The 26,236-nt window shown below is 52.6% G+C and overlaps 14 protein-coding genes across 14 annotated transcripts; 7 read left to right on the top strand and 7 right to left on the bottom strand.

Annotated features, from left to right (window-relative positions):
- Positions 1-417: 417 nt before the first annotated feature.
- KNAG0I02460 (uncharacterized protein) lies at positions 418-7,146 on the top strand (the record flags this gene model as incomplete). Its single annotated transcript, XM_022609931.1, has 1 exon — positions 418-7,146. The coding sequence occupies one exon, from the start codon at positions 418-420 to the stop codon at positions 7,144-7,146; it is 6,729 nt and encodes a 2,242-aa protein (XP_022466277.1).
- Positions 7,147-7,252: 106 nt separating this feature from the next.
- On the bottom strand, positions 7,253-7,720 carry KNAG0I02450 (uncharacterized protein; the record flags this gene model as incomplete). Its single annotated transcript, XM_022609929.1, has 1 exon — positions 7,253-7,720. One exon carries the CDS (start codon positions 7,718-7,720, stop codon positions 7,253-7,255), a length of 468 nt encoding a protein of 155 aa, XP_022466276.1.
- A 669-nt stretch (positions 7,721-8,389) lies between these two features.
- PFK2 (6-phosphofructokinase subunit beta) lies at positions 8,390-11,302 on the top strand (the record flags this gene model as incomplete). The annotated part of the gene is made up of 1 exon (XM_022609928.1): positions 8,390-11,302. The coding sequence occupies one exon, from the start codon at positions 8,390-8,392 to the stop codon at positions 11,300-11,302; it is 2,913 nt and encodes a 970-aa protein (XP_022466275.1).
- Positions 11,303-11,483: 181 nt separating this feature from the next.
- On the top strand, positions 11,484-12,167 carry KNAG0I02430 (uncharacterized protein; the record flags this gene model as incomplete). The annotated part of the gene is made up of 1 exon (XM_022609927.1): positions 11,484-12,167. One exon carries the CDS (start codon positions 11,484-11,486, stop codon positions 12,165-12,167), a length of 684 nt encoding a protein of 227 aa, XP_022466274.1.
- Positions 12,168-12,225: 58 nt separating this feature from the next.
- TOM40 (TOM complex pore protein TOM40) lies at positions 12,226-13,395 on the bottom strand (the record flags this gene model as incomplete). Its single annotated transcript, XM_022609926.1, has 1 exon — positions 12,226-13,395. One exon carries the CDS (start codon positions 13,393-13,395, stop codon positions 12,226-12,228), a length of 1,170 nt encoding a protein of 389 aa, XP_022466273.1.
- Positions 13,396-14,008: 613 nt separating this feature from the next.
- Positions 14,009-14,680, bottom strand: ERG2 (C-8 sterol isomerase ERG2; the record flags this gene model as incomplete). The annotated part of the gene is made up of 1 exon (XM_022609925.1): positions 14,009-14,680. The coding sequence occupies one exon, from the start codon at positions 14,678-14,680 to the stop codon at positions 14,009-14,011; it is 672 nt and encodes a 223-aa protein (XP_022466272.1).
- A 179-nt stretch (positions 14,681-14,859) lies between these two features.
- On the top strand, positions 14,860-15,744 carry RAD14 (DNA repair protein RAD14; the record flags this gene model as incomplete). The annotated part of the gene is made up of 1 exon (XM_022609924.1): positions 14,860-15,744. The coding sequence occupies one exon, from the start codon at positions 14,860-14,862 to the stop codon at positions 15,742-15,744; it is 885 nt and encodes a 294-aa protein (XP_022466271.1).
- A 55-nt stretch (positions 15,745-15,799) lies between these two features.
- Positions 15,800-16,675, bottom strand: ROT1 (Rot1p; the record flags this gene model as incomplete). Its single annotated transcript, XM_022609923.1, has 1 exon — positions 15,800-16,675. The coding sequence occupies one exon, from the start codon at positions 16,673-16,675 to the stop codon at positions 15,800-15,802; it is 876 nt and encodes a 291-aa protein (XP_022466270.1).
- A 109-nt stretch (positions 16,676-16,784) lies between these two features.
- On the bottom strand, positions 16,785-17,879 carry CIK1 (Cik1p; the record flags this gene model as incomplete). The annotated part of the gene is made up of 1 exon (XM_022609922.1): positions 16,785-17,879. The coding sequence occupies one exon, from the start codon at positions 17,877-17,879 to the stop codon at positions 16,785-16,787; it is 1,095 nt and encodes a 364-aa protein (XP_022466269.1).
- Positions 17,880-17,970: 91 nt separating this feature from the next.
- VTI1 (v-SNARE protein VTI1) lies at positions 17,971-18,594 on the top strand (the record flags this gene model as incomplete). The annotated part of the gene is made up of 1 exon (XM_022609921.1): positions 17,971-18,594. The coding sequence occupies one exon, from the start codon at positions 17,971-17,973 to the stop codon at positions 18,592-18,594; it is 624 nt and encodes a 207-aa protein (XP_022466268.1).
- A 358-nt stretch (positions 18,595-18,952) lies between these two features.
- On the top strand, positions 18,953-19,351 carry PGA2 (Pga2p; the record flags this gene model as incomplete). Its single annotated transcript, XM_022609920.1, has 1 exon — positions 18,953-19,351. The coding sequence occupies one exon, from the start codon at positions 18,953-18,955 to the stop codon at positions 19,349-19,351; it is 399 nt and encodes a 132-aa protein (XP_022466267.1).
- Positions 19,352-19,472: 121 nt separating this feature from the next.
- RPC31 (DNA-directed RNA polymerase III subunit C31) lies at positions 19,473-20,237 on the top strand (the record flags this gene model as incomplete). The annotated part of the gene is made up of 1 exon (XM_022609918.1): positions 19,473-20,237. One exon carries the CDS (start codon positions 19,473-19,475, stop codon positions 20,235-20,237), a length of 765 nt encoding a protein of 254 aa, XP_022466266.1.
- Positions 20,238-20,298: 61 nt separating this feature from the next.
- INN1 (Inn1p) lies at positions 20,299-21,378 on the bottom strand (the record flags this gene model as incomplete). The annotated part of the gene is made up of 1 exon (XM_022609917.1): positions 20,299-21,378. One exon carries the CDS (start codon positions 21,376-21,378, stop codon positions 20,299-20,301), a length of 1,080 nt encoding a protein of 359 aa, XP_022466265.1.
- Positions 21,379-21,513: 135 nt separating this feature from the next.
- THO2 (Tho2p) lies at positions 21,514-26,175 on the bottom strand (the record flags this gene model as incomplete). Its single annotated transcript, XM_022609916.1, has 1 exon — positions 21,514-26,175. One exon carries the CDS (start codon positions 26,173-26,175, stop codon positions 21,514-21,516), a length of 4,662 nt encoding a protein of 1,553 aa, XP_022466264.1.
- Positions 26,176-26,236: the final 61 nt, after the last annotated feature.

The following is a 26,236-nucleotide window of genomic DNA, read 5'->3' as shown; positions in this document are numbered from 1 at the left end:
CTCTCATTGCCCCCCCCACTCAACGGTGATCAAAGAGTAGAAGAGGGTGGTATCACTGGATATATGAACAATTGAGTAGAGGTGATTGGTAGAAAAACATATACAGAGTGCCTCTTTTGATTCTTCGTGGCGGTGTTGACACTTAAAAACTTTCTCTCTCTATTCCTCTCGAATACTAACATTTGAAGCGTTGAAAATACTTAGAGTGACCACCAGTTTTCTCACGGAAAGGATACAACTCTTTTCAAAATTTCATTTATACGCAATTTCACATCAGTCTCGAAACGTCTCCTGAATTTACATCGAAAAGTCGTTGCATTCCACAGTAGACAACTGATACACACTCAAAACTTACACTATAACGAGTTCACAAAATACAAAGATATCAGTAGAATCGACAAAAAGGGACCCACCACAATGAGCGAGGATAATCTTTTCGAAGAGGAGTCCACGCAGAAACAACAGTATGAGATCACAGACTACTCGCAGAAGCACAAGTCTCTGCCAGCGCACTTCGTCGGTCTGAACACGGTGGATAAGGCGGAGGACTCCCCGCTCGCCACGTTCGTCAAGAGTCACGGTGGACACACGGTCATCTCCAAGATCTTAATTGCTAATAACGGTATCGCGGCGGTCAAAGAGATCAGATCGGTCAGGAAATGGGCATACGAGACGTTCGGTGACGATAGGTTGGTCCAGTTCGTAGCGATGGCCACTCCAGAGGACCTCGAGGCAAACGCAGAGTATATCCGCATGGCAGACCAGTACGTCGAAGTGCCAGGCGGGACAAACAACAACAACTACGCCAACGTCGACCTTATCGTCGATATCGCGGAGAGGACAGACGTCGACGCGGTCTGGGCCGGGTGGGGGCATGCCTCTGAGAACCCGCACCTGCCAGAGAAACTGGCTGCCTCGAAGAGGAAAGTAATATTCATTGGCCCACCGGGGAGCGCGATGAGGTCGCTCGGGGACAAAATCTCGTCCACGATCGTCGCGCAGCACGCGAAAGTACCTTGTATTCCCTGGTCCGGTACGGGTGTGGACAAAGTGCACGTGGATACGGAGACTAAACTCGTCTCCGTCGACGACGACGTCTACCAGCAGGGCTGCTGCGTCTCGCCAGAAGATGGGCTGGCAAAGGCCAAAAAAATCGGGTTCCCAGTAATGATCAAGGCATCGGAAGGTGGTGGTGGGAAAGGTATCAGACAGGTGGAACGCGAGGAGGATTTCGTGCCCCTGTACCACCAGGCGGCCAACGAGATCCCGGGTTCCCCCATCTTCGTTATGAAATTGGCAGGTAAGGCGCGTCATTTGGAGGTCCAATTGTTGGCAGACCAGTACGGTACCAACATCTCGCTTTTCGGTCGTGACTGTTCCGTACAGAGACGTCACCAGAAGATCATCGAGGAGGCACCAGTCACGATTGCCAGCCAAGAGACTTTCTCTCAAATGGAGAAGGCAGCGGTTAGACTCGGTAAACTGGTCGGGTACGTCTCCGCGGGGACCGTCGAGTACTTGTACTCGCACGATGACAACAAGTTCTATTTCTTGGAACTGAATCCAAGATTACAAGTGGAGCATCCAACTACGGAAATGGTAACAGGTGTAAACCTACCGAGTGCCCAATTGCAAATCGCAATGGGTATCCCCATGCACAGAATCAGCGACATCAGAGTCTTCTACGGGATGAACCCGCACACCGCCTCCGACATCGACTTCGAGTTCAAGAACGAGGAGTCCCTGTCCTCGCAAAGGAAACCTATCCCCAAGGGACACTGCACCGCGTGTCGTATCACCTCAGAAGATCCAAACGAGGGGTTCAAACCGTCAGGTGGGTCCCTACACGAACTGAACTTCCGTTCATCTTCAAACGTTTGGGGTTACTTCTCAGTGGGTAACAACGGTGGTATTCACTCTTTCTCGGACTCCCAGTTTGGTCACATCTTTGCATTTGGTGAGAATAGACAAGCCTCCAGGAAACATATGGTTGTGGCTTTGAAGGAATTGTCCATTAGAGGTGACTTCAGAACCACCGTGGAATACTTGATCAAATTGTTAGAGACAGAGGACTTCGAGGATAACACGATCACAACGGGCTGGTTAGACGATCTAATCACTCACAAGATGACCGCGGAACAACCAGACCCAACTTTGGCCGTTATCTGTGGTGCTGCTACAAAGGCGTTCATCGCCTCCAGCAACGCCCGCAAGGAGTACATTACCTCTTTGCAAAGGGGTCAGGTCCCATCCAAGATGCTACTGCAGACCATGTTCCCCGTCGAGTTTATCCACGAGGGGAAAAGATTTAAGTTCACCGTAGCCAAGTCAGCGGATGATAGATACACACTTTTCATCAACGGTTCGAAATGTGAGGTTCGTGCTCGCCAACTGTCCGATGGTGGACTGTTGATAGCCGTAGGTGGGAAGTCGCACACAATCTACTGGAAGGAGGAGGCGCAGGCCACGAGGCTGTCCATCGACCACATGACTACGCTCTTGGAGGTCGAGAACGACCCTACGCAGCTACGTACTCCATCACCAGGTAAGTTGGTTAAGTTTCTAGTTGAGAACGGCGACCACATCGCCTCTGGCCAACCATATGCGGAGATTGAGGTGATGAAGATGCAAATGCCCCTGGTGTCGCAAGAAAGCGGTATCGTGCAGCTGTTGAAACAACCAGGCTCTACAATTGTCGCTGGTGACATTATTGCCATCTTAACCTTGGACGATCCATCGAAGGTCAAGCACGCCTTGCCATTCGAGGGTATGCTCCCCGAATTGGGTGCACCAATGGTGGAAGGTACCAAGCCAGCGTACAAGTTCAAGTCGCTAGTCACCACATTGGAGAATATTTTGAACGGTTATGACAACCAAGTTATAATGAATGCTTCTTTGCAACAACTGATCGAGGTGCTGCGTGATCCAAAGTTGCCATACTCGGAATGGAGAATGCAAATCTCCGCGCTACACTCAAGATTACCCCCTGATTTGGATGAGCAATTGGAGCAACTTGTGAACCGTTCCGCTAAGCGTGGTGCCGTCTTCCCAGCCAGACAATTGGCAAAGATTTTGGAAACTTCCACTAAGGAGAAGGATTCCGATCCAATGTTGGCTGGCGTTGTTGAACCGCTAATTGATATCACCTTAAGATACACCAACGGTTTGGAAGCTCATGAACACTCAGTGTTTGTCAACTTTTTGGAGGAGTATAATGCTGTGGAAAAACTATTCAATGAACATAACATCCGTGAAGAAAATGTGATCTTAAAGTTGCGTGACGAATACATTGACAACTTGAATAAAGTGGTGTTGATCGTCTTATCCCATTCGAAGGTCTCTGCTAAAAACAACCTGATTTTGGCTATTCTGAAACACTACCAACCGTTATGCAAGCTTTCATCCAAAGTCGCCAATATCTTCTCTGTTCCATTGCAGCACATCGTTGAGTTGGAATCCAAGGCGGCGGCTAAGGTTGCCCTGCAGGCGAGAGAAATCTTGATTCAAGGTGCCCTACCATCTGTTAAGGAGAGATCAGAACAGGTGGAGCATATCTTGAAGTCATCTGTCGTCAAGACCTCTTACGGTGACAGCAAGCCAAAACGTTCTGAACCAGATATGGAAATTTTGAAGGATTTGATTGACTCAAACTACGTTGTTTTTGATGTCCTGATCCAGTTCTTAACACACCCTGACCCAGTTGTCGCGGCTGCGGCTGCTCAAGTTTATGTTCGTCGTGCTTACAGAGCGTACACTGTTGGTGAAGTGAAATGTCACGATTCTTACGATGGTACAGGCGTTTCTAACCCTCTAATTGAATGGAAATTCCAATTGCCATCCGCCGCGTTCTCTTCTATCCCACAAATCAAGACAAAATTGGGGATGAACAGAGCAATGTCTGTTTCTGATTTATCCTTTGTTGTTGACACAGAGCACACTCCTTTAAGAACCGGTATTCTACTGGCTGCGGAACATTTGGATGATGTCGACACCAACTTGGCTCAAAGTCTGGAGGCCATCCCTGAATATGTGACCTCCAACGGTCCTCTACCAGACAGATCGGGGAACTCTTCCACTTTGAGTAACGTTGCAAATGTTTATGTTGCCTCTACCGAAGGCTTTGAGTCAGAAAAGGATATCTTGAAGAGGTTGAGAGAGATTCTGGACTTGAATAAGCAAGAAATGATTAAATCCAGTATCCGTCGTATCACATTCATGTTCGGGTTCGAGGACGGGTCGTATCCACAATACTACACGTACAACGGTCCATCTTACAACGAGAATGAAAGTATTCGTCACATTGAACCAGCTTGTGCATTTGAGCTAGAACTGGGAAGAATGTCCAATTTCCATATCAAACCTATTTTCACCGAGAATAGGAACATTCACGTGTACGAGGCAGTAAGTAGGACTTCTCCACTAGACAAGAGGTTTTTCACCAGAGGTATAATCAGAACTGGTCGTATCCGGGACGATATTTCTATCCCAGAGTACTTAACATCTGAAGCGAACAGACTAATGAGTGATGTTCTAGACAACCTTGAGATTATCGACACGTCGAACTCTGACTTGAATCATATTTTCATCAACTTTTCAGCCGTATTCAAGATCTCCCCAGAAGATGTGGAAGCTGCCTTCGGTGGGTTCTTGGAGAGATTCGGTAAGAGACTGTTGAGGTTGCGGATCTCCGCAGCTGAGATCAGGATCATTATCCAAGACCCACAGACTGGCGCTGCTGTACCACTTCGTGCCCTGATCAACAATGTTTCTGGTTACGTCGTGAAATCTGAATTGTACACCGAGGTCAAGAACGCTAACGGTGAATGGGTATTCAAATCCCTAGGCAAACCTGGATCCATGCATTTGAGACCTATTGCCACACCATACCCAGTCAAGGAATGGTTGCAACCAAAGCGTTACAAGGCACACTTGATGGGGACAACTTACGTTTACGACTTCCCAGAACTGTTCCATCAAGCTTTGGTTACATGCTGGGACAACAGTATTGCTGGTAAGGCTTCAAAACTTAAAGCCCAGAACAGAGACGACATATTTGTTGCAAACGAGTTGATCGAGGATGAGAACGGTGAGTTGACCGAAGTGGAAAGAGAGGCTGGTGCCAACTCCATTGGTATGGTTGCTTTCAAGGTGACCATGAAGACTCCAGAGTACCCTCGTGGCCGTCAATTTGTGATTGTGGCCAACGATATTACCTTCAAGATTGGTTCGTTTGGTCCCTCAGAGGACAACTTTTTCAACAAAGTTACTGAGTACTGTACGAAGCGTGGTATTCCAAGAATCTACTTGGCTGCGAATTCTGGTGCTAGAATCGGTATTGCCGAGGAACTGGTTCCTCTGTTCCAAGTTGCTTGGAATGATGAGTCAAATCCAGCTAAGGGGTTCCAATACTTATATTTGACTGCTGATGGATTGGACGCTTTGAAGAAGTACGGCAAGGAGAGATCTGTGATTACGGAGCGTATCGTCGAAGGTGGTGAGGAGAGATACGTTATCAAGACGATTATTGGTGCTGATGACGGTCTAGGTGTCGAATCCCTGAGAGGTTCCGGTTTGATTGCTGGTGCGACGTCGAGGGCCTACCAAGATATCTTTACGATTACTTTGGTTACCTGCCGTTCTGTTGGTATTGGTGCGTACCTGGTTAGACTGGGCCAAAGAGCGATTCAAATTGAGGGCCAACCGATTATTTTAACAGGTGCTCCTGCCATCAACAAAGTGCTTGGTCGTGAAGTTTACACATCCAATTTGCAACTTGGTGGTACCCAAATCATGTACAACAACGGTGTTTCCCATTTGACTGCTTCAGATGACTTAGCTGGTGTTGAACAAATTGTGAAATGGTTATCTTACGTTCCGGCTAAGCGTAACATGCCTGTTCCAATCTTGGAAAACGAGGATACATGGGATAGACAGATTGATTTCGTTCCAACCAAGAGCGAGTTATACGATGTCAGATGGATGTTGGAAGGTCGTGAAACTGCCGATGGGTTTGAGTACGGTCTGTTTGACAAGGGCTCGTTTTTCGAGACTTTGTCTGGATGGGCTAAAGGTGTTGTTGTTGGTAGAGCACGTCTCGGTGGTATCCCACTTGGTGTAATTGCTGTGGAGACGCGGACCGTGGAGAACTTGATCCCTGCTGATCCTGCGAACCCAGACTCGAGAGAAAGTTTGATACAGGAGGCTGGCCAAGTATGGTATCCAAACTCTGCCTTCAAGACTGCTCAAGCGATCAAGGATTTTAACCACGGTGAGCAGTTACCAATGGTGATCCTAGCCAATTGGAGAGGGTTTTCCGGTGGCCAACGTGACATGTACAACGAAGTGTTGAAGTATGGCTCCTTTATTGTGGATGCTCTTGTCGAGTACAAGCAACCTATCATTATCTACATCCCGCCCACTGGGGAACTGAGAGGTGGTTCGTGGGTTGTTGTTGATCCAACGATCAACCCTGATCACATGGAGATGTTTGCCGATGTGGAGTCCCGTGCTGGTGTGTTAGAACCTGAGGGGATGGTTGGTATCAAGTACCGTAGGGAGAAACTTTTGGGCACGATGGCCCGTTTGGACCCTGTTTGCAAAGAGTTACGTGCGCAGTTGGCGGACAAGAGTCTGTCCAGTGCGGAACACCAAGAGATCTCTAAGAAGTTGGGTGCCCGTGAGAAGCAACTGTTCCCCATTTACAACCAGATCAGCATACAGTTTGCCGATTTGCACGACCGTTCCTCGCGTATGTTGCGTAAGGGTGTGATCAGCAAGGAGTTACAATGGGTCGAGTCTCGTCGGTTTATTTTCTGGAGATTGAGAAGACGTTTGAACGAGGAGTACTTGATCCGGAGACTGGATGCTGCGTTACCCGAATCGTCCAGACTGGAGAAGTTTGCAAGGTTGCGGTCCTGGTACCCTTCGAGCGTGAACGTTGACGACGACACTGTGATTGCGAAATGGATCGAGGAGAACTACGAGACGTTGGACCACAAGTTCAAGAGTTTGAAGTTGGAGTCCTTTGCGCAATCGTTGGCGAAATCGATCCGTAACGATCACGACAACGCCATCACGGGGCTATCCGAGGTGTTGAAGATGCTGTCCAAGGATGACAAGGAGAAGATCTTGTCCAAATTGAAGTGAAAGATAAGCTATACTTTGCTTTTGTGTGTCCCTTGTATTTATGTATATGTGTTGTGTATATCGAATATGTATACCCTTGAAAAATATAAACTGTTTCCCCCCCTCTTCACTCCCTATCGTGAGTGAACCTAATAGCAGTTGAGTTTCTCCTGTGGTGATGCCTGTTACAAAAACAGGGTATCATCCTACAATGTTCCGCCCCGCCATCCACCTCACCCGCCGCACCAGTCATGGCGATATGGTACGTTGGTTCGCTGAACCTTCTGAGCACCCTACGTGTTGTGGGACCCAGGGGGGGCCGTTCAGGGTCGTTCTTCCACTGGACTGGCACACACTGGTGCCACTCGTTGAGCGTATCTGAACAAACCGACGCGGAGGAGGAAGCAGACGAAGGGGACCCAGAAGATGAAGACTCCGGCCTGCCGTCCGCCTCTACCTCTGTGCTCCCCTGAGGGTACGGCGTGCCGTCACTCCTGGGCCCAGCTGTCTGTTTGAACGTGGTGGTCCTCGCCGGGGGGGGGACACCGTCCTGAGTAATCATATACGAAGAAGAAGAAGATACTATGCTTTCCATTTCTCAACGCCAAAAACGCATCGATAGTTCTGATCCGGGGGGAGCAACCATCTACTTCCCACCAATTACACCCCAGGGGACTCCCCATATATATACAATACAGGTACACCCTCGACATACCCTCGAGACAGGCCGCCAGAGAAACCGCGCAGGACACATTCCGCGGCTTACGTCGAGATCCGGCGCCGTGCCTTTCATTGTTTTCCGCTCTCCCCTTTTCTTTTGGGCTTCGATTCTATTGTTTTTCGGGCTGTGCGGCTGTTTCTGGGGTGCTGCCGCCCCAGCGCGGTGGGTGGGTGCAGTGCACAGCCTTTCTTTGCACGGCTGTGCACTGGTGTGTGGGTGTGGTGGGTGCGCTTTTTTGGCGGTGTGTGGGTGCACGGCGGGCTTCCTGTAATCGCGGTTGCAAAATCACGCGGCTTCCACAAATTGCAGAAGTGGGCTCGACGTCACGAATCTCTCGTAGAAATTGCGATTCTGCAGCTGTCTCATCTCGAATGCTCTCATTTAAATATGTTTGAAGTTTCCGCATCGCGAGAAGGTGACTAGAGGTTTAAAGCCTGGCAGGTTTGGACGTGTGTGGTAGGAACGGTGGTGGATCTGCGGTTTATTATACACTCTTGCTGTTTGGTTTACAAAAGATAGTGTAGCAGAGGAACCGAATATAACATGCCTGGAACCCCAATTGTGAACGGGACGTCCTACGTCACCGTCGAGGCGTACTCGGATGCGTCCTTCCAGAAGGCTGCTGAGTTTTATGCGAAATTCTTGGAGTTGGACTCCACAAAGAAGAGCGACACAGAGACTGTACTGTTCAACAAGTTGGTCACAGTGAGAATCGTTCTCGTCGAGGACGCCGCAAGACAACAGGCGGCAGACCAACAGCTGGCCGCGTTGGAGGCTCTGACTGACACGCAGGACTGGAGGGCGCACTTCAACCAGTCGCTAGTGTTCAAGACTACATCGATCGTGAACTTGCAACACTCGTTGAACAAGTTGCATATCCCACACCAGGTATACCCTTCCACTTTACTGCCCATGGAACTGTACACAGTGGACCCATTGGGGAACGTTGTCGGTGTCACCTCTACGAAAAACTCTGTTTCCTCGAAGCCAACGGACAGGAACTTGTCGTCAGAGGCTACCGCTGTCGCGACCGCTTTGCAAACTGGCGCCAAAACATCGCGGGAGCCTTCGAGAGTCCACTCGATGACAGATCTGTCGTACCGTGTCGGCACTACTGACTCGCACCCATCCCTACCTAAACAGATGACGCCTGCAAAGGCTAACAAGGCCATTGCAGTGATGACTTCAGGTGGTGACGCTCAAGGTATGAACTCAAACGTCCGTGCCATTGTCAGAACCGCGCTATTTAAAGGGTGTAAAGCCTTTGTAGTCATGGAGGGGTACGAGGGGCTTGTCCGCGGTGGTCCAGAGTACATCAAGGAGTTCTCCTGGGAGGACGTCAGAGGTTGGAATGCAGAGGGCGGGACCAACATCGGTACGGCCAGGTGTCTGGAGTTCAGACAGCGCGAGGGGAGACTGCTAGGCGCGCTGCACTTGATTGAGGCAGGTGTCGATGCGCTGATCGTCTGTGGTGGTGACGGGTCCCTGACTGGGGCCGACTTGTTCAGATCCGAGTGGCCCTCTTTGATCCAGGAGTTGCAAGAGACGGGCAAGATCACACAGGAACAACACACCAGATACAAGCACTTGAACATTTGTGGGACTGTCGGGTCCATCGACAACGACATGTCCACTACAGACGCGACGATCGGTGCCTACTCGGCACTGGACAGAATCTGTCAGGCCATCGACTACGTGGAGGCGACAGCAAACTCTCACTCGAGAGCCTTCGTCGTTGAAGTCATGGGTAGAAACTGTGGTTGGTTGGCTCTGTTGGCTGGGATTGCCACCTCTGCTGACTACATCTTCATCCCAGAGAAACCGGCCTCTGACGGTGACTGGCAGAAACAGATGTGTGACATTGTCGCGAAACACAGAGCAAGAGGTAAGAGAACCACGATCGTCATTGTCGCAGAAGGTGCAATCTCTGCGGACTTGACTCCAATCTCCCCCTCCGATGTTCACAAAGTTCTTGTGGACAAGTTGGGTCTGGACACGAGAATCACGACTTTGGGGCACGTGCAAAGAGGTGGTACCGCTGTCGCCTACGACAGAATCTTGGCTACGTTGCAAGGTGTCGAGGCCGTCAACGCCGTGTTGGAGTCCGATGCGGACACTCCATCGCCTCTGATCGCAGTCAACGAGAACAAGATCACAAGAAAGCCTCTTGTCGAGTCTGTCCGGTTGACCAAGTCCGTCGCCGATGCAATCAAGGCGAAAGATTTCAAGAAGGCAATGGCTTTGAGAGACACAGAGTTTATCGAACATTTGAACAATTTCATGGCCATCAACTCTGCTGACCACGTCGCCCCCAAGTTGCCCCGTGACCAGCGCCTGAAGATCGCCATCGTGAGTGTCGGTCCCCCAGCCGGTGGGATCAACTCCGCCGTTTACTCGATGGCCACTTACTGTATGTCGCAGGGCCACAAACCTTACGCGATTTACAACGGGTTCAGCGGGTTGGCAAGACACGAGTCCGTGAGGTCTCTGACTTGGAAGGAGATGATCGGGTGGCAGAGTAAAGGTGGTTCCGAGATCGGGACGAACAGAGTGACCCCCAACGAGGCTGACATCGGGATGATCGCTTACTACTTCCAGAAGTACCAGTTCGATGGTCTTGTCATCGTCGGTGGGTTTGAGGCCTTCGAATCCTTGCACCAATTGGAGACCGCTAGAGAGAGCTACCCAGCTTTCAGAATCCCCATGGTGCTGATCCCAGCTACTCTGTCAAACAACGTCCCCGGTACCGAATACTCTCTTGGTAGTGACACCGCTTTGAACGCCCTGATGAAGTACTGTGACGTCGTGAAGCAATCAGCTGCCTCGACGAGAGGTAGAACTTTCGTCGTGGACTGTCAAGGTGGGAACTCTGGTTACTTGGCTACGTGCGCTGCGATCTGTGTCGGTGCGCAGGCTTCATACGTCCCCGAGGAAGGTATCTCTCTGGACCAACTACAAGAGGACATTGCGAGTCTTGCAGAGTCCTTTGAGAAGTCACAGGGGAGAACCGGTTTCGGTAAGTTGATCTTGAAGACAACAAATGCGTCGAAGGCTCTCTCCGCTGACAAGCTGGCGAGCATCATCACTGCTGAGGCGCAGGGCAAATTCGACGCAAAGCCTGCTGTCCCAGGTCACGTCCAGCAAGGTGGTCTCCCATCGCCCATTGACCGTACCCGTGCGACGCGGTTTGCGATCAAAGCGGTGGACTTCATCGGGAAGCAGCAGGCGATCATTGCCGGTGTGCGTGCCGCGGACTTCCAGTTCGACGCGAACGACAAGGCCGTCGAGGCAACCGCGTCCGTGCTTGGTGTCAAGAGCTCGCACATCCGGTTCACGCCGATCAGACAGCTGTACGACAACGAGACGGAGATCTCCAAGAGAATGCCCAAGATCATCCACTGGAGGGAGACCCGCGAGATCGCGGACCACCTCGTCGGCAGAAAGCGCGTGGACTGAGCGCGGGAAGAAGCATCTCTCACGCCCACGTCTCATACCGTCTTATAATAGATCTATTTATCATGAAGATTAATGTACAAGAAACTATAGAATTTTTAACTTAGAGGGAAGTTTGACCCAAAATATAGTGTAGGTGCTTCTTGGGGAAGAAGAGGGCCATTCCACTCGCTGCAACGGTCTTATGGGCACGGTAAAGAAGCGGTTGAGTCAGCTGCTGCAGTCGTCGAAGAAGTCGCAGCCGCAGCAGCCGCAGCCGCAGTTGCGCAAGACGAGTCTGTTCCGATACGATGCCGTTGAGGCGCGGATCCAGGGCGCCTCTGGGACGACGACGAACCTGCTAGCCCGGGGGCCCCTCGAGGTATATGAGGTGAGCAACGGGTCCGCAGAGCAAAGCTTACTACTTTGCCGTCGGGCGACAGGGCGAGCTGATCCATGCGGTGCTGCCCCGGTTGCGCGTCGAGAGGGAGCTCTGCGGGCGGGTCGTGTTGCTGGGGTGCTGTTCTCGAGCCCTCGAAGGGTCTGGGAGATCGAGTTTGCCCCAAGTGATGCAATTGAGCGGGTCGTGGCCGCGTTGGACGGCGTTATGGCACGGGTGTGCCGGTACCAAGTCAGTGAGACGGTCCCGCAGGACGGCACCGAGGAGCTGGACTATTTGCTAGAGGAGGAAGGAGACGAGGTGCCCTCCCTAGAGATCCCTGGAGGTCAAGCAAGCTCCGACACGATCAACGAACGGTTCCGGCTGGCAATGAGCATCCGGGGCACTCTGCCCAAGATACGACGCTCGAGCACATACTTTGGTGAGTGGTGTTCCAGCAGCGGTGGCGTGCTATCGGATTGCGAGGACACGTTGGTGTCTCTCGTGTAGATACGTTATAGACAAGGTGTATACATGTTAAAGGAACAGCAGCAGGCGCTGTTGTTGATTAGATTGCGTCCTCCGATGGGGGCATCTGCAACGGGTTGCCCTCTGCGTCGAGTCCCTGCTGCAGCATGAGCAGTTCCTGGTTCCCAGCGGTTTCGAACTGAAGGCCACATCCGAGCTTGTTCTCGTTCTTGAAGTGGTCGATCTCGCCGCAGAAGAGGATCGAGAGCGTGGGGAGCACTTTGCGCTCTAGGAAGCACGCGACTTTCCCCTGCGAGTCAACAGTGCCCCTGTACACGGACTGTCTGTACTCGTATTTCGCCCCGAGAGTCGTTTGGCCCTCGACTGTGGGTTGAATCCCAATCGGTGTGCCCATCATTGGGTCCGTAATGGGGAGCATCCCCGCTTGGAGTGTCGTCTCTACACCTGCCTCGACGTTAGCGGACACTTTACGCCAGAACGACGCGATGAGGGACCCGTTCGCTTGCAATTGGCCCGAGAAGATCCAGTCCTTCTTTGGCGCAACGTACCTGGTCAAATACGAGATCCCTGCGTCCCCAGGACCTGAGGCGTCGACCTTAGAGTACAAAGTCTCGATCCCGAGAGACCAATTGGGGGAGACACTCTGCAGGATTGAAGCGACGGCAACCCCTTGGAACCCGGTCTTCGGGGACCACGATGGGTTCAAGGCTTTGGCGTTGACGGAGAAATCTGCGCCCTTGAAGTCCTGTTCCAATTGGCACATCGATGGTTGCCCTCTAGCGACTTGAAGGTTTACCTTCGAGACGTTATCCTTATCCCATCCGTAGTTGATTCTCCCGGAGAGGGACATGTCGTTGTCGAGGTTCCCCTGCATGAACAGGTTATCATTAGCGAACAACGCTGAGAAAGCGTAGCTGGGCAACGAAGTGGACCCGATGGAGAAAGTGTGCGACGTTTGGAACGCAGGGTTCAACAGGAACGCCTTGTTGAGGTCCGCACGCAGCCCTGAAAAGAAGTACTGCGACAGGAACACGTCCCTGGAGACCTCCTTGTTAAGGTTCTCGACTGTCCCCGGGTTAGCCAACGACAGAGCACGGCGCTGGCTGTGCAGCGACTGGTACGCCTCGATCACGAAGCTCGAAAGCGGGTTCGACGACCAGAAGGAGTTCGACGTTTGCTCGGGAGTCATGGGCAGCACGTCTGCCTGTGTGGGCAGCTTGTTCAGCGACTGGACAGTGGAGGAGGACATGCCGAGGGGTGGTCTTCTGGCCTTGTAAGTGAAGTGAACACAAGGTGCGAACTGCGTCTTTGAAGTTCTTCGATTTGTTCAAAGACGTCGCGACAGCGCACGGTTTCGTCGGAAGTGACCGGGGACTCTGGAACCTGGGACCTGGGGGCCCTCTCCTGGGTCACTGAGGGTTCCAAGAGGGTGCTGGAGGGTCCTAGGAGGTACCGGGAGGTATCTGGAGGTTTCCCCAGTTCAATTGAGTCCCCAGGGCCCGTTTTGAAAGTGTCACAAATTGACGGTATATAGATATGTAGCAACGAGCAACGATACGAGCGAAGCGAGTAGCGTTGCGAGTGGCATGTCAAAGAAGCAGAATCAGATGTCGAAGAATCAGCAGAATCAGATGACGAAGAGTCAGCAGAATACTCACACCACAAGCAAAGATACTTGCTCTGTAGAATTCTTGCAAGTAGCACAGACAGAACGATGAAAACATCTCCAGTGGTGATTCAGCATCCAGAGATCTGCAGAGGTTCCTCAGCAATGACTGCAAACTATAGCACTCGCTTCGCGAGTGCTATAGAGAAGCCCCTCGGGTATGACACTCGCTTCGCCCGTATCGTAGCAAGCAGTCTCAAAACTTCCTATTAACCACCAAGTTCTTGAACATATCCCTTGCGGTCAACTCCACGGTCCTGTACAACGTGTACACATCTAGTGTGCTCGAGAAAGTGTCCAAGAACCCGAAAGGAAGCATTGCTGGGATCCAACCCTGTGCCAACTCCAACGCAAAGGACCCAGACTCCATAGAGTACTGTTTCGCGTACCCCTTGCGCAGATGGTGTGTCTGCCCTGGTGTGTACACCTCTGGCTCGACAGCGTAGGGCAAGGCAGCACGTTGCACCCCAGACAAGATGGTGAAGTAATCGTCTGCAAAATGAACCCCAGTGTGACCCTCTGTGCCGACAGCGGTACCGAAGATGATCACGTACTCAGAGATCGAAGCGTGCAGGATGATCATCTGGCCCATGGCACCACCGGCGTTGTTGAACACCCATTTCTCTCTGGCGTACTCGTTAATCAGATGGTCACCGTAGTGGGACGCCAAGGCGTCCCGCACGTTCTGCAAGAACAACTCCCCAGAGTAATCCTCAGCGGCGAAGTCGGTCTGTGCGATCACACCGTTGCACAGCTGGTTGATCGTCTGCCAGTCAAACACGTAGTTCGTGGGCAACCACGTCGAGTACAACTTGTTCAGGACGTACCCGACCAGGACGAGGGGCAACAGAACGGATAGCAGTCTCATCGGTTGTCTGTGTTGTCTTCAATTGGACTGCAGGGGAGTGGTAACGGCACCTGCCTACTGGCCAACACGCTCCTTTTATACCTCGTCGTTGCTGTCGTCGCTCGTTGCGATTATATCGCTTCTATCGTTTAGCGAAGCGGTAGACGAAGAGGGCTGAAGGTTAGAACCTCAGACGGGCGATGGCTGAGCGGATTGCGAGGAACAGGGCTGCAGCCGCTGAGCGGCTGCGGGCGCGTGGGTTGCTCCAGGAGAAGGACCCGGCTCCCAAGACGAAAGGACCACCGCTGAAACCGAGTGTCAGGAAGAGCGACTACATCGACTACGACTTCGCGACGCTCGAGAACCTCAACGGAGGGTACATCAGCAGCCGCAGTGGGCCCGGTGAGGGTGGTGGATCTGACGGTGCCGTTGGTACCTCTTTGGAGGAGTGGAAGGCCGCACAGCGGGAGAAGAGGGAACTGTTTGGTCCACAAGAGACTTTGGTGCCACCGCCATCGCTAGAGGATGCGCACACGATGCGCAGGTGCATGGAGTGCCGGATCAACGTCGAGCTGGACCCAGTGCTAGATAAAGTGTTCCAGCTCACCGTGTGCAAGCAGTGTGCTCGAGCTCATCCGGAGAAGTACAGTCTGCTGACGAAGACCGAGTGCAAGGGCGACTACCTGCTGACCGAGTCCGAGTTGGCAGACGATACACTGTTCCACCGGTGGGAAAGAGCGAACCCTCACGCGGCGACGTACGCTCGGATGCAACTGTTCGTGCGGTGCGAGGTGGAACGGTTCGCCTCTTCGAAATGGGGGTCCCTAGAGGCGCTGGACGCCGAGTGGGAACGGCGTGAGACGGACCGTAGGGACCGCAAGACGCGGAAGTACGACCGGGAGATCAAGCAGATGAGGCTGCGCACGAGAGCACAGGAGTTTACAAAGAAGTACCATCGTGGGAAGTACGGTCCACGACACACGCACGAGTTTGTGACGCGCGAGGGTCCCAAGGACATCGAGGGCACCGTCACACGACGGTGCACTGGTTGCGGTCTCGAAGTAGTCGAGGACCTCATCGAGTAGTTGTCATAGTAGTAGTCTTCACCTATACAAATATGTAACACTGTATACTTCTTGCTCAATACACGAGGAAGAGCACTGACCCTAGACCCAGGACCGCTGCAGAACTGTACCATACGAGGTCCCACGCGATACCTGCTGTTGGTCTGAGTTCCGCGTTCGTGCGGTACTTGTTCTCTAAGGACCTTTTGACGTTCTGTTGCAGTGACCGTTTCGCTTGAGATGGGGCCTGAGACTCCTGGACGTTTGCACCGGACGACGTTGGGTTCAGAGTCTGTGTGGGGAGCATCATTGGTGGTCTGTACGCCAAGTACAGTGGTTGCATGGGGGACCCATCGAATTGGTACAGTTGCAAAGTGTAGATCCCGTGGTACGGGTCGATGAAGACCAGGTACGACTTGAAGGTCTCCGTCTGGTTGTAGCGGGTGTACGTCGAGGTGCCCTTGTCCGTGCACGGATCGCTGACAAGTTGTCTTCCGTCCACGGTCAGCGGGTGCAACACGAGGGTACCGTTCTTGAGCACCTCGTAACGGCCGTGCTGCCACGTCAGAGCGGCCTGGGGGCACGAGGGGTCCCGTGGGTTCCCTGAGACCTGGTATGTCGCCTCCTCGAAGTACCCGTCAGCGGTGAACGAGTACGACACCCCGGGCAACGAGGGCTCGATCAGCAACTCGTCCACGGGGTCGTAGAACCCGGGGCCAGTGAACACCTGGTTCGACTTGGAAGACCATGTTCCGACGATCGTGAGGTTGGGGTCGGAGGTATCTGCGTCAGCTACATCTGTGTCAGCAGATGTAGCCGTTGCAGTTGCAGTCCCTGCTGCTGTTCCAGTTGCCGTCCCTGTCCCAGTCCCAGTCCCCGTCGTCGCCGCCCTCACCGGGAACACGGCCACACTTAATAGCACCAACACAAGCTCTCTGAACGTCGTTCTCATCGTGTCCCTTGTCCTCGTGTCGTGGTTGGCCTCTTTGCACTGCAGTCGCAGAGGGTTCTTGTAGGTGCGTCCTTCTTCAAATATTTGTACTTCGAATTCGACTTCCAGTTCATGGCTGTGCGTCGTCTGTGGGTGTCGTTGTAGTTGGCGGTGATGCGTTCCCTGATGGTGTCGCCGCCCGTGAGAGTTGTGCGTTGGTGCGGTGCGCGGCGTCGACTTTGTCCCTTGCTCGTTGCAGTTCTGGGTGTGATTCTGTCGCGAGTCGTTCCTCTAGAGCACGAACACGGTCTTCTGCACGCTGCAATCGAGTCTCCTGGAGGTGCGATTCCCCCATTGCGACCTTCTTGCACTGGTTCATTGCAGCGATACGTTCTTGCAACTGTGCAGTCTCCAAGGCGAGTTCCTCACAGGATGTTTCGTACCGGCTGATATCTTGCTGTACCGCAGCAGTACAGTCTCTGAGCATCGCCGCCTCGGCCAAGTTCTTCTGCTGCTTCTCCTTGATCAGTTCATTGAGTTCCTGTGTCTTGCCCTCTTGTAGAGCTGTCCATTGCGGTGCAAGTGACTCGGATTCGAACAACCGGCACTGGCTCACATTCGCGGAGGCCAGCTCGTTGTGCTCCCCCCGCAAAGTCTCATGCAGTTCTCTCAGATGTTGTAGATCCCGTGGCGGGTCCACCGTGTCCCACTCTGCTACACGTCGTTGCAACTCTTGCTCTTGGTCCACTCGTTCCTGAAGAAACGCTGCCTCGAGCGAGTTCGCCAGTTCTTGAACCTCAACAGAGTGCTGCCACTGACACTGCTCAACACGTTGCTCTGCGAGTGTCCTCACCTGTGTCTCCTCCGCGACCACGGCGGCAATCTCTTCATCCAACCTTGTCACGTCCCGCTGCAAACTTGCGCTTCTCTCCGCGGTGTCGTCGCATTCCACAAGAACCGCAGGCCACTCAACGTCCCTCAGCTGGGCCAACTGCTGCTCAACACTCGCAATGCACTGCTGCACCCTCGCCAAGTCCAGCATCACCCGCCGCTGTCGGGACTTCACCCTCGCCACAGACTCCTCGTCACCAAATGAAAGCCCTCCGCTGCCACCAGTGTGTCGTGAACCGTCCCGAGCCAGCATTGGCCGCCTCGCACAGGGCACCCTGGGGATCCTTGACCGCATCCTCACTGGCCTGCTCTTATCATCAACAGTTTGGCCCATATGGGTCTTAATGTGAAGCCGTTTCGAATACGTTTCACCTACTACCAACTACCACTGGAACCTGGTGCAAGAGGGACCGTTGGAGTGTGGTATGACGCGGTTTGAGGACTACGAGAGCGAGTTCCAGTCGGTGTTGGCCCGTGTGCGCGGTGCTCCAAGTGGGGTTGCGTCCTTGGAGGACGCTCGGGGCGAGTTGGACGCTCTGTTGGATGCGATGGCTTTGGAGGTGACACGGTGTGGGACGCCGCAGGAGAAGGCTGCGATGCGTGGGAGGTGTAGGGACCTCCGTGGTGTGATGCAGAGGGAGTTTGAGACGCTTGTTGAGCACGCGAGGGCCGAGGTGCAACGTGGGTTGCTGTTTGGTCCCGGGGCAGGGGATCTGGAGTCTCAGTCGCAAGCACAGGAGCAACGAGGCCAGCTGTTGCAGTCCGCTGGTGTTTTGGGGAGGACTGGAGATCGGCTTCGGGAGACCTCGAGGCTGGCACACGATACGGAGAATGTTGGGGCACAGATCATGGAGGATCTGAGGGCGCAGAGGGAGACACTGGAGGGCGCGAGGGGCACGCTCAGGGAGGCAGACTCGAGTGTGGATAGATCGCTAAGGACGCTCAAGAGTATGGCCAGGAGGGTCGTCGCGAATAAGTTGGTCAGTTATGCGATTATAGCGGTGCTTGTGCTGTTGATACTGCTTGTGGCGTGGGCGAAGATACGGTGAAGCAACTACTGCTCTCAGCGATACGAGCGAAGCGAGTGTCGCCGGGAGTGGCGTTGTTGAACTACAACAACAAACCATAGACATTTGCTCCACGTTGCGTTGCTGTAGCACTTCACTTTTGCAGGTGGCTTATCCACTACATACTCTACGTAACCACAAATCAAGATCTCAAGTAAAGCAGGTAGCACACAGTCCTCAAGACCATTTACCAAAGCCTCACCACGGCCTGCACCGCCGCCACCGCCTTCACCATTGACACCTCATCGCCATCGTCTTCTTCTCTAAAACTTCAAATCGACAAAGAGGTCCTACTCTTACTCTCACTACCACTCGTAACACCCCACACAGCACTGCAACGATGGGATTAACGGATACGGTGTACGTACAGCTGGTGCACATGTGGGATGGGTTTGACGTGTACAAGTTGCTTCGTCTGGTGATCGTTGTTGGTGGGTACATGCTCATCAGGACGCTTGTACAGCGGGACTTGGCGAAGAGGCAATTGAAGAGGCAACTGGAGCAGGATAAGTTGCGCAAGGAGGGCGCACCGGCCACAGAGCCGGCGATGGAGTCCGCCAAGGGACCTGCTGCAGCATCGTCGTCGTCGTCGGAGCTTTCGCAGTTCGGGTGGGGGAACAAGACGCGTGTGCGTGTCAAGCAGCAGCAAGAGTTGCTAGCCTCTGCGATCGACAAGTTGAGAGAGGGTCAATTCGACTCCCAGCGGGACGACGATATCGCTGATCTACTAGAGGACTGACCACACCGCTACCTCTACGTCTATACCTATGCCTCTCTGTATACACCATACATAAAACTTTTCACTTCGAGATGCGATGAGCAGTTGCACCACTGCCAGACCACCATTGCTATACGCCCCCATGAGCTTCAAGAGACGGTCTGGAGGGCAGCAGACGGTGATCCCCGCGGGGCTCGGGTACGGGGACATCCAGCAGGTGTCGCAGTTGCAAGCGCAGATCTCTGAGGTCCCGCAGGTGCCTCTCCCAGTGAACAGTATCATGACGACGCGGACTGAACAACGTGTTGCCAAATGGTACGCCCTGCAGCATGCGACGCTCAGGGACTCTGTGTTCTTCTCTGATACCCGTGGGGGGAGTGTCACTACGGGTGCTCCCATTGTTGCGAGGTACAGCGACAGGTACCTCCGGCAACGGTCCGCAGACGAACTGTCCCTCGATAACCACCCGTTCAACTTGATGCTGTTCCCGACGGAGCTGCATGGGGTGATGGGCGGGAGGGACAAGAAGCGGCTGCTCAAGTTGCAACAGAGGCAGCAGCAGTTGCAAGAGCAACAGCAGCAGCAACAAGGTATTGGACAAGACGGGGATCCCTCTGAGGAGGAACTCGGAAGGTCCATGCTCGAGAAGTTGAAGGAATTGGCAGAGGAGGTCGAGGAGGAGAGTGTTCTCGCCGGCTCGGGGGATCCCTCAGGTGTCAACGGCACCGCTGCCACGGAGAAGACCTTAGGAGCACCGCCGCAGGAGATTGAGGACGAGGACTTCGAGGACAGCGACGACGACGACGACAACGACGACTACAACGCGGAGAAGTACTTCAACGACGGAGACGACGACGACGACGGCGCGGGGGACGACGACGGGTACGGAGACGAACCGGCATTCTAACACAAACCACTCTCGCATTAGTACATACAATATCTTATACACTCATCATCACTACTTCTAGCTACCCATGGTGGACTGTCCCTGGCGGCGCCGGTCTTCTCGGCGACGAGCGCGGGAGCAACGGCAGCGCAGGTCCCCTGTTGCTACTTGTACTGGCACTGGCACTGCTGGGGAGCGCCGGAAGCGGTGGCTGCGTCTCGAACTTACTTGGGTTCCGCACGTCGCCCGGCAGCGATGCATCGTCGTCGTCGTGGCGTCCTGCAGTGACACCAATGGCCTTCTCGAGTGCTGCGATGTCTACACCGCCGTCAGTAGACCCAGAGGTACTGGTACCACTACCTCCGCCGCCGTCCGCAGAGGACTGCGGGTTCCGGAACACGTCGATCCGCTGCTTCAACTTCTTCAAGTTGGCGAAATGGAACCGCGTGTCCTCCGATGCAGATGTCGCTGATGTCGCCGTCGACGTGTCGAACCGTGGAGGAGAGTAATTGCTCGCGGGGGTGCTTGCTGCTCCTATGCTACCAGCAGCCCAGACGTCTCGGTTGACACTCGGCGTCACTTGCCGCATCTCAGAGAGGTGCATGTAACCACCGGATTGTGATGGGACTGAGCGCCCCGGGCCCTCCGGGCCCAAGTGCAAGGACGCCAGATCTGTGGGGAGCGGCGGGATCGGTCGTTCCACCATCCGCTCATCCATTTGCCCAGATGCACCACCTCGCGACGCAGTCCTGGGCAACGGCTTGAAACTCAATTCCACAAACACTGTTCCCGCGAACTCGTTCCCGTCCCTTCGCAGATCGTACCACGTACAGTACCCGTCCCTCGGGTCCGCACGGATCCCATTCAGCAAGTCCACCTCGCACCGCCCGATCGGCAGCGGCGGTTTCTTCCTCCGGTCACAGTACACCTCGACGTACATCAGCGGGCGCACGCCCGGCGTGATCTCAAACTTCTCCAAGTAGTCAAACACAGGGTTCTGCCCAGCACGGAACAGCACGTCGGACTCCCTCGTCATGTGCGCCACCCGCAGCCGAAGCATCACGTTCTGCTTGTCCAACTTCGTCAGGTTCGGAAGATCCCGCGCCTTCGACACGTACACGGACAGCGTGCCCTCATTGCCACTCCATACCTCTTCACTCATCCCTTGGCACCCGACGGACCCCCCCCCCCAAAGCATCCAACTTCTAACGACTCTTCGCACTTCGTCAAACTTCGTCAACTTTTAGAATTAAGTAAAGGTTCAAGATCTGATGAACTGTTACTGTTTACTGTTACTTCACCGCTGGTACCTGCTCTTGGGGCCCTGTGGCAGACCGTTGCGTGACGCAGGCTGCTGCTGCTGTGGGTTCTGCGAGAACCGCGACCGTGGAGGGTCCCTTTCTCTCGCGTACCCGCCGCGGAACTCCTGTCTTGCGCCCCTCATGGACTCTGTCGACCGCTGGTCAGCAGGTTTGTACCGTTTCCCTGGGCGTTCCACCCCTAGGGGGGCATCTCCACTGGGTCTCTTGGCAGAGAACGACGCTTTGGGCGGGTCCGATGCTCTCTTCGTGCTGCTGCTTGAACGTGCACTTTTGTACCGAGGGTTCGTACCTGTCGTGGGGGTAGATTTACTCGCACTGGCACTGCCATTGGCAGCTTCGTACCTGCTCTTAGACGCCCCTGCGTTGGAATCGTACATGTCCGCGGTGGACCTGTCATCCACGGTACGGGTCAGCTTCATGACACCGTTGCGGACATTGGACAGCAACCGCTGGAAGTCAGGGTTCTTCGGGTAGTAGATCAGGGACTCGAAGTACTCGCTCAGCAGTTTGTACAGCGAGTTGCGGAAATCGGGCAGCGGCAGCGTCGTGCGCCGTGTCAAAGAACGGATATCCCGTTGCATCTGCTCGTCAGGGATGTATTTCAGGGCCTTCTCGACGTTGTTCGCCTGTACATGGTACGCGACGTCCTCCATGCACGCCAAAAGCTTGTTCAACGACCAAACGGTCCCACTGGGTGGAGCCCGCTCGGATGCGGATCCCACTGGTGGAGTTCCTTGCAATGAGGCGACGCTGGGTCCCGTGGGGACACGGGCAGGGGCCTCCTTCTTCTGACCCGCTGCGGTTGCCGATTCCTCCACGCTCTGCTCCTCGTCGTTATGCGCTGTTGGGACAGTCTGCACAGTTTGCTCCCGACGGAGCTTGTTCTCTTGCAACTTCCTCTTAATCTCCTCTTGCTTCTCCTCGTTCTTGATCATCTTATCGTACTCCTCAATCTCCTTAACCTCCTCAGCGTACTTCTGTGCCTCCAGTTGCTCCTCTGGGGTCATCTCACAAAAGTCAGATAACGCAATGGCCGACTTCCGCAACCGCGCCTTTAAATGACCAAGCAACGCACTTGTTGGTAGGATAATGTCCTCCCTCTCCTCAGAGACAAGGTTGGACTCCAAAAGACCACATAGGAGCTCGACATGGTCCCTCACAACGGGGAACACACGAGAAACGTACTTCATGAACTCAATCCCGTTCCTTATAGACATGTAGTTCTTAGCACTCAACAGATCAATTATCTGTGCGGTCATGGAACAGTGCCAATCGTACAACTGTCTCCTTTGGTCACTCGAAAACACGCCATCAGCAGCCCTTTGCTCTTCTAGCCACTCGAACAGGGAACAAAAGAATATACCAAGGTTCCCGGCCTCAATAACGGTGCAACTGAACAACAGTGCACTGATAACGTTAGAGTTAATCAACGTATCTAACAGCCTCATCCCGCTCTCCAGCTGGAAAGCACTGGCCACAAAAGTCGCGGAATAAATAGCATCCGGTGGGGAAAATAGAGCCCTGGGGATCAAAGCAAATTGTAGGAATGGCAGGATCTGGGCAGACTCAAATTCTTGGCACCAAGATTCAGATTTCTGGCCAAGAAGTTCTCTAGTACGCGTGAAAGTTTTCTGGTGCTCGATGCACGATGTGAGTAACCTCTTCAACTTTCCACTACTGAAAGGTTTTCTACTCCCGTTTTTCAACTTCTTGTCCTCCTCCATGGTACTCTTCATCTCATCGTATAATCCCTTCTCGAACTTTATATCATAAAGGGACAACTGCCAGAAAGTAATAAACAAGTCCCTTGATAAGTGGGTAAAATCGACATTTTCGAATTGGGTCTCATTCATGATATTTTCAATGGTATCAAGACTGGAGGAATGATTAGAATCCTCTTTGGACCTGCTGTTAATCTTTTCATCCATGTAGTCCCTCCAAATGTGAAACGCCCATGGTGTAGAGACATGGAATTTGCTGATCAGGTCCGGGAACGATAGGACGTTGCGGACAAATTCACCATTTTTACAACAGTGTTTCACCAGTTCGACAAAGGACCACAGTAAAGTTTTCATTTCGTCAGAACGAGACGACAGAACTTTATAATGTGCGTCGTTCGTGTTGGACTTGAGGTTTAAGTTGTACAGCAGCAGCATAATCTCAGAAACCCCGTTCTCACTCTTGAAAAGGTCGATGAGTCTCCGGGCATTGTCTACATTACTCTCTCTGTGATCGAAGATGGATTTTCTTGCCTCACTCTTTAGAACACTCCCTGAATTCAGCATAATCAACGTCTTTACGTTCACCTCATTCAAGTCCCTGATCCCACCCACAGTGATGATCAACTGCTTCAAGATTGATACTGCGATAATATTGCCCTCGTGTAAAGTCTTGGTCACATACACAATGATGTTTGTGATATCCATTTTCGAACCATGCTTCTTTAAGCCAGCAATGAAAATAGCCAGTCTGTTGACCCAGGCAGCCTGGTTCACACCATCTGACTGGACAGATGACCTTGGCTTGGTCAGACTTAGCAACAGAATGTATTGCAGCACGTCGAATGCAAAATCGTTGAAGTAGCGTGTAGTGTAGATTATCAACTCAGACACTTTATCGTAGTTCTCAACTTGCTTCACAGTCGGGGTCAGGGTCGCCAACGGGTTACAGGAGATCACTTTGGAAAGATTCCTTGATTCCTTGGATATTGTATCGGTACTCAACGATTTCAGAATGGATTTCGCGTCCCTGGCGGCTTTATTGAATCCAATTTTGACCAAAATGTTATCTTGAGATAGTTTGGTGATCATTTCGTTGTACATGAAGTACCTTCGTTCGACGGGGAACAGTGTCATAAGACTGAACAACTCAGATGTAACGATCGAGTTCGAGAACTCTGTAGACGTCATTGGGAGTAAGAATTTTCTAACATAATCGATCCATCTGTCAGTAGACTCCTCCTTGAGTTGAGAAGTCTCAATGTCATGAATCCCGATCCGGCATAACTTCGAAACAAACGATGGTGACTGGGCAACCTTTGGCCCTGCTACTGTCAAGTACTCATGTGAGCGTTCAAACAGCGCATCAACAGTACCGCACTTCGGGATACCCTCGCTCCATTCTTTGAAAAAGAATTGCATTTCAACGTTTAGTTCTGTACCAGCGAAGGGATCACCCGTTTGAGATGTCGTGTATAATCTAGGTTTATGACTTAACAACCCATTCTCTGATTTAGTGATCATCAAGTTTTCCCTTATTCCATTTGTACCCAGGAAGAATGGAGTTTTCTCGTACAACGGAGTAATCATAACCTCCAATAAACGAGCTATCAAACGGGGTATATCGTTATCCAAGTAAAGAATTTTCGGGTACGTTCTCAATAACTTGTAGACATCATCCCAACACCCAAAAATTAGTAAATACCTGATAAACTGGATCTTTCCACTGCTCGTCAGTGTCTCCATTGAAGCAGACTCCTGGTTCTCGAGGGTACCAGTTTCCGCGTCATTACCAGTGTCCTTCGCAGTTTCTTTGTTCGCTGCATCCATATTAGCATCTTTATCCTCATCCTCGGCGGATAACGCAGCAGCCATGGCGAGAGGGTTATCCGTACCCTTTGTCGATTCTTTCTCCAGATACGTCTCCACTTTGGCCAAAGATTCTTCTAGGGATTCGGTCGCTGGGGAAAGATTGTGCCATACAAGATCTGCATCGACGATCCCAGCTTGCACCAAGATTGTACAGATTTGCCAAAAAGATTCCCTCAATTCCCCGTCATATTCGTTGAGGTTAACGACGAGCAGGTTGGTCAAAGCCAAATTCTTTGTATCAGGCCCCCCCAAACGAACAAAATTCGTGGCCTTCAGAAAGGCGACCATATCGGAGTAATTCGTGTACAGGTATTTTGCGGAGATACCCAAAAAGATGTCCATGCTCTTTATCAGTTCCAAGGAGAACTTCCCCATGATGAAGTACATCTCATTGGTGTAGTAGTCTAGCTTCGCTAATCTACTGTTGTCAGAGTAAAAAGAGACGAACAATGTGGTCAGTTGAGCAAACCCAACAGGGCTCTCGGACAAGAGATTGAACTTCTGCAATTCGAATTTGTTCTTCTTCAACAGGTGTCTCAACAGTACATTCTGTTCCTTCGTGTTTATCTTGGAGGTCAATGCACTGAACTTGTAAACCTCGCCATGGATTGACGTGACCAACTTTGTCAGTTCGATTACTTGAGTCTCCGCCTCCGAATTTGGCACGACGCCCGGTATATAGCTGGTGATGGCCACGTACAGTTTCCCAATAATGGACACAGTTTCCACTTTGCTATCCGTTGGCGGCACTTTCCCTAAGCTGTCGATGAAATCCGCTACATTTTGTAAGGACAACCCGCCGCTACCAAATTCTTTGTCCAATACCATCATCAACAATTCCCCTAGCACTTTCTTGAACCATTGGATTCTCTCCGCATCATCCTCTATGGCGCCCAATTGGGTTATCAGGGACTCACATTTAGCAGACCAGCCCTCGGTCTCAACTTTCTTGAAGGAATGCAGTTCCGGCGATGTGTCAGAAGCGGTTGACTCTTTGCGTCTCTTCGCTAAGCAATTCAGCCTCTCAAACAACGACTCGCTACCCATTCCAGCGTGTGTACCGTACCAGTGCAAAGGAACGTCTGTTTCCCCGTTAGCAAACCCACAG

This window comes from Huiozyma naganishii, chromosome 9, assembly GCF_000348985.1.
Source record: "Huiozyma naganishii CBS 8797 chromosome 9, complete genome".
Taxonomy (NCBI): domain Eukaryota; kingdom Fungi; phylum Ascomycota; class Saccharomycetes; order Saccharomycetales; family Saccharomycetaceae; genus Huiozyma; species Huiozyma naganishii.
Note: the sequence above shows the minus strand (reverse complement) of the source record. Positions and strands in the feature narration are given on the sequence as shown.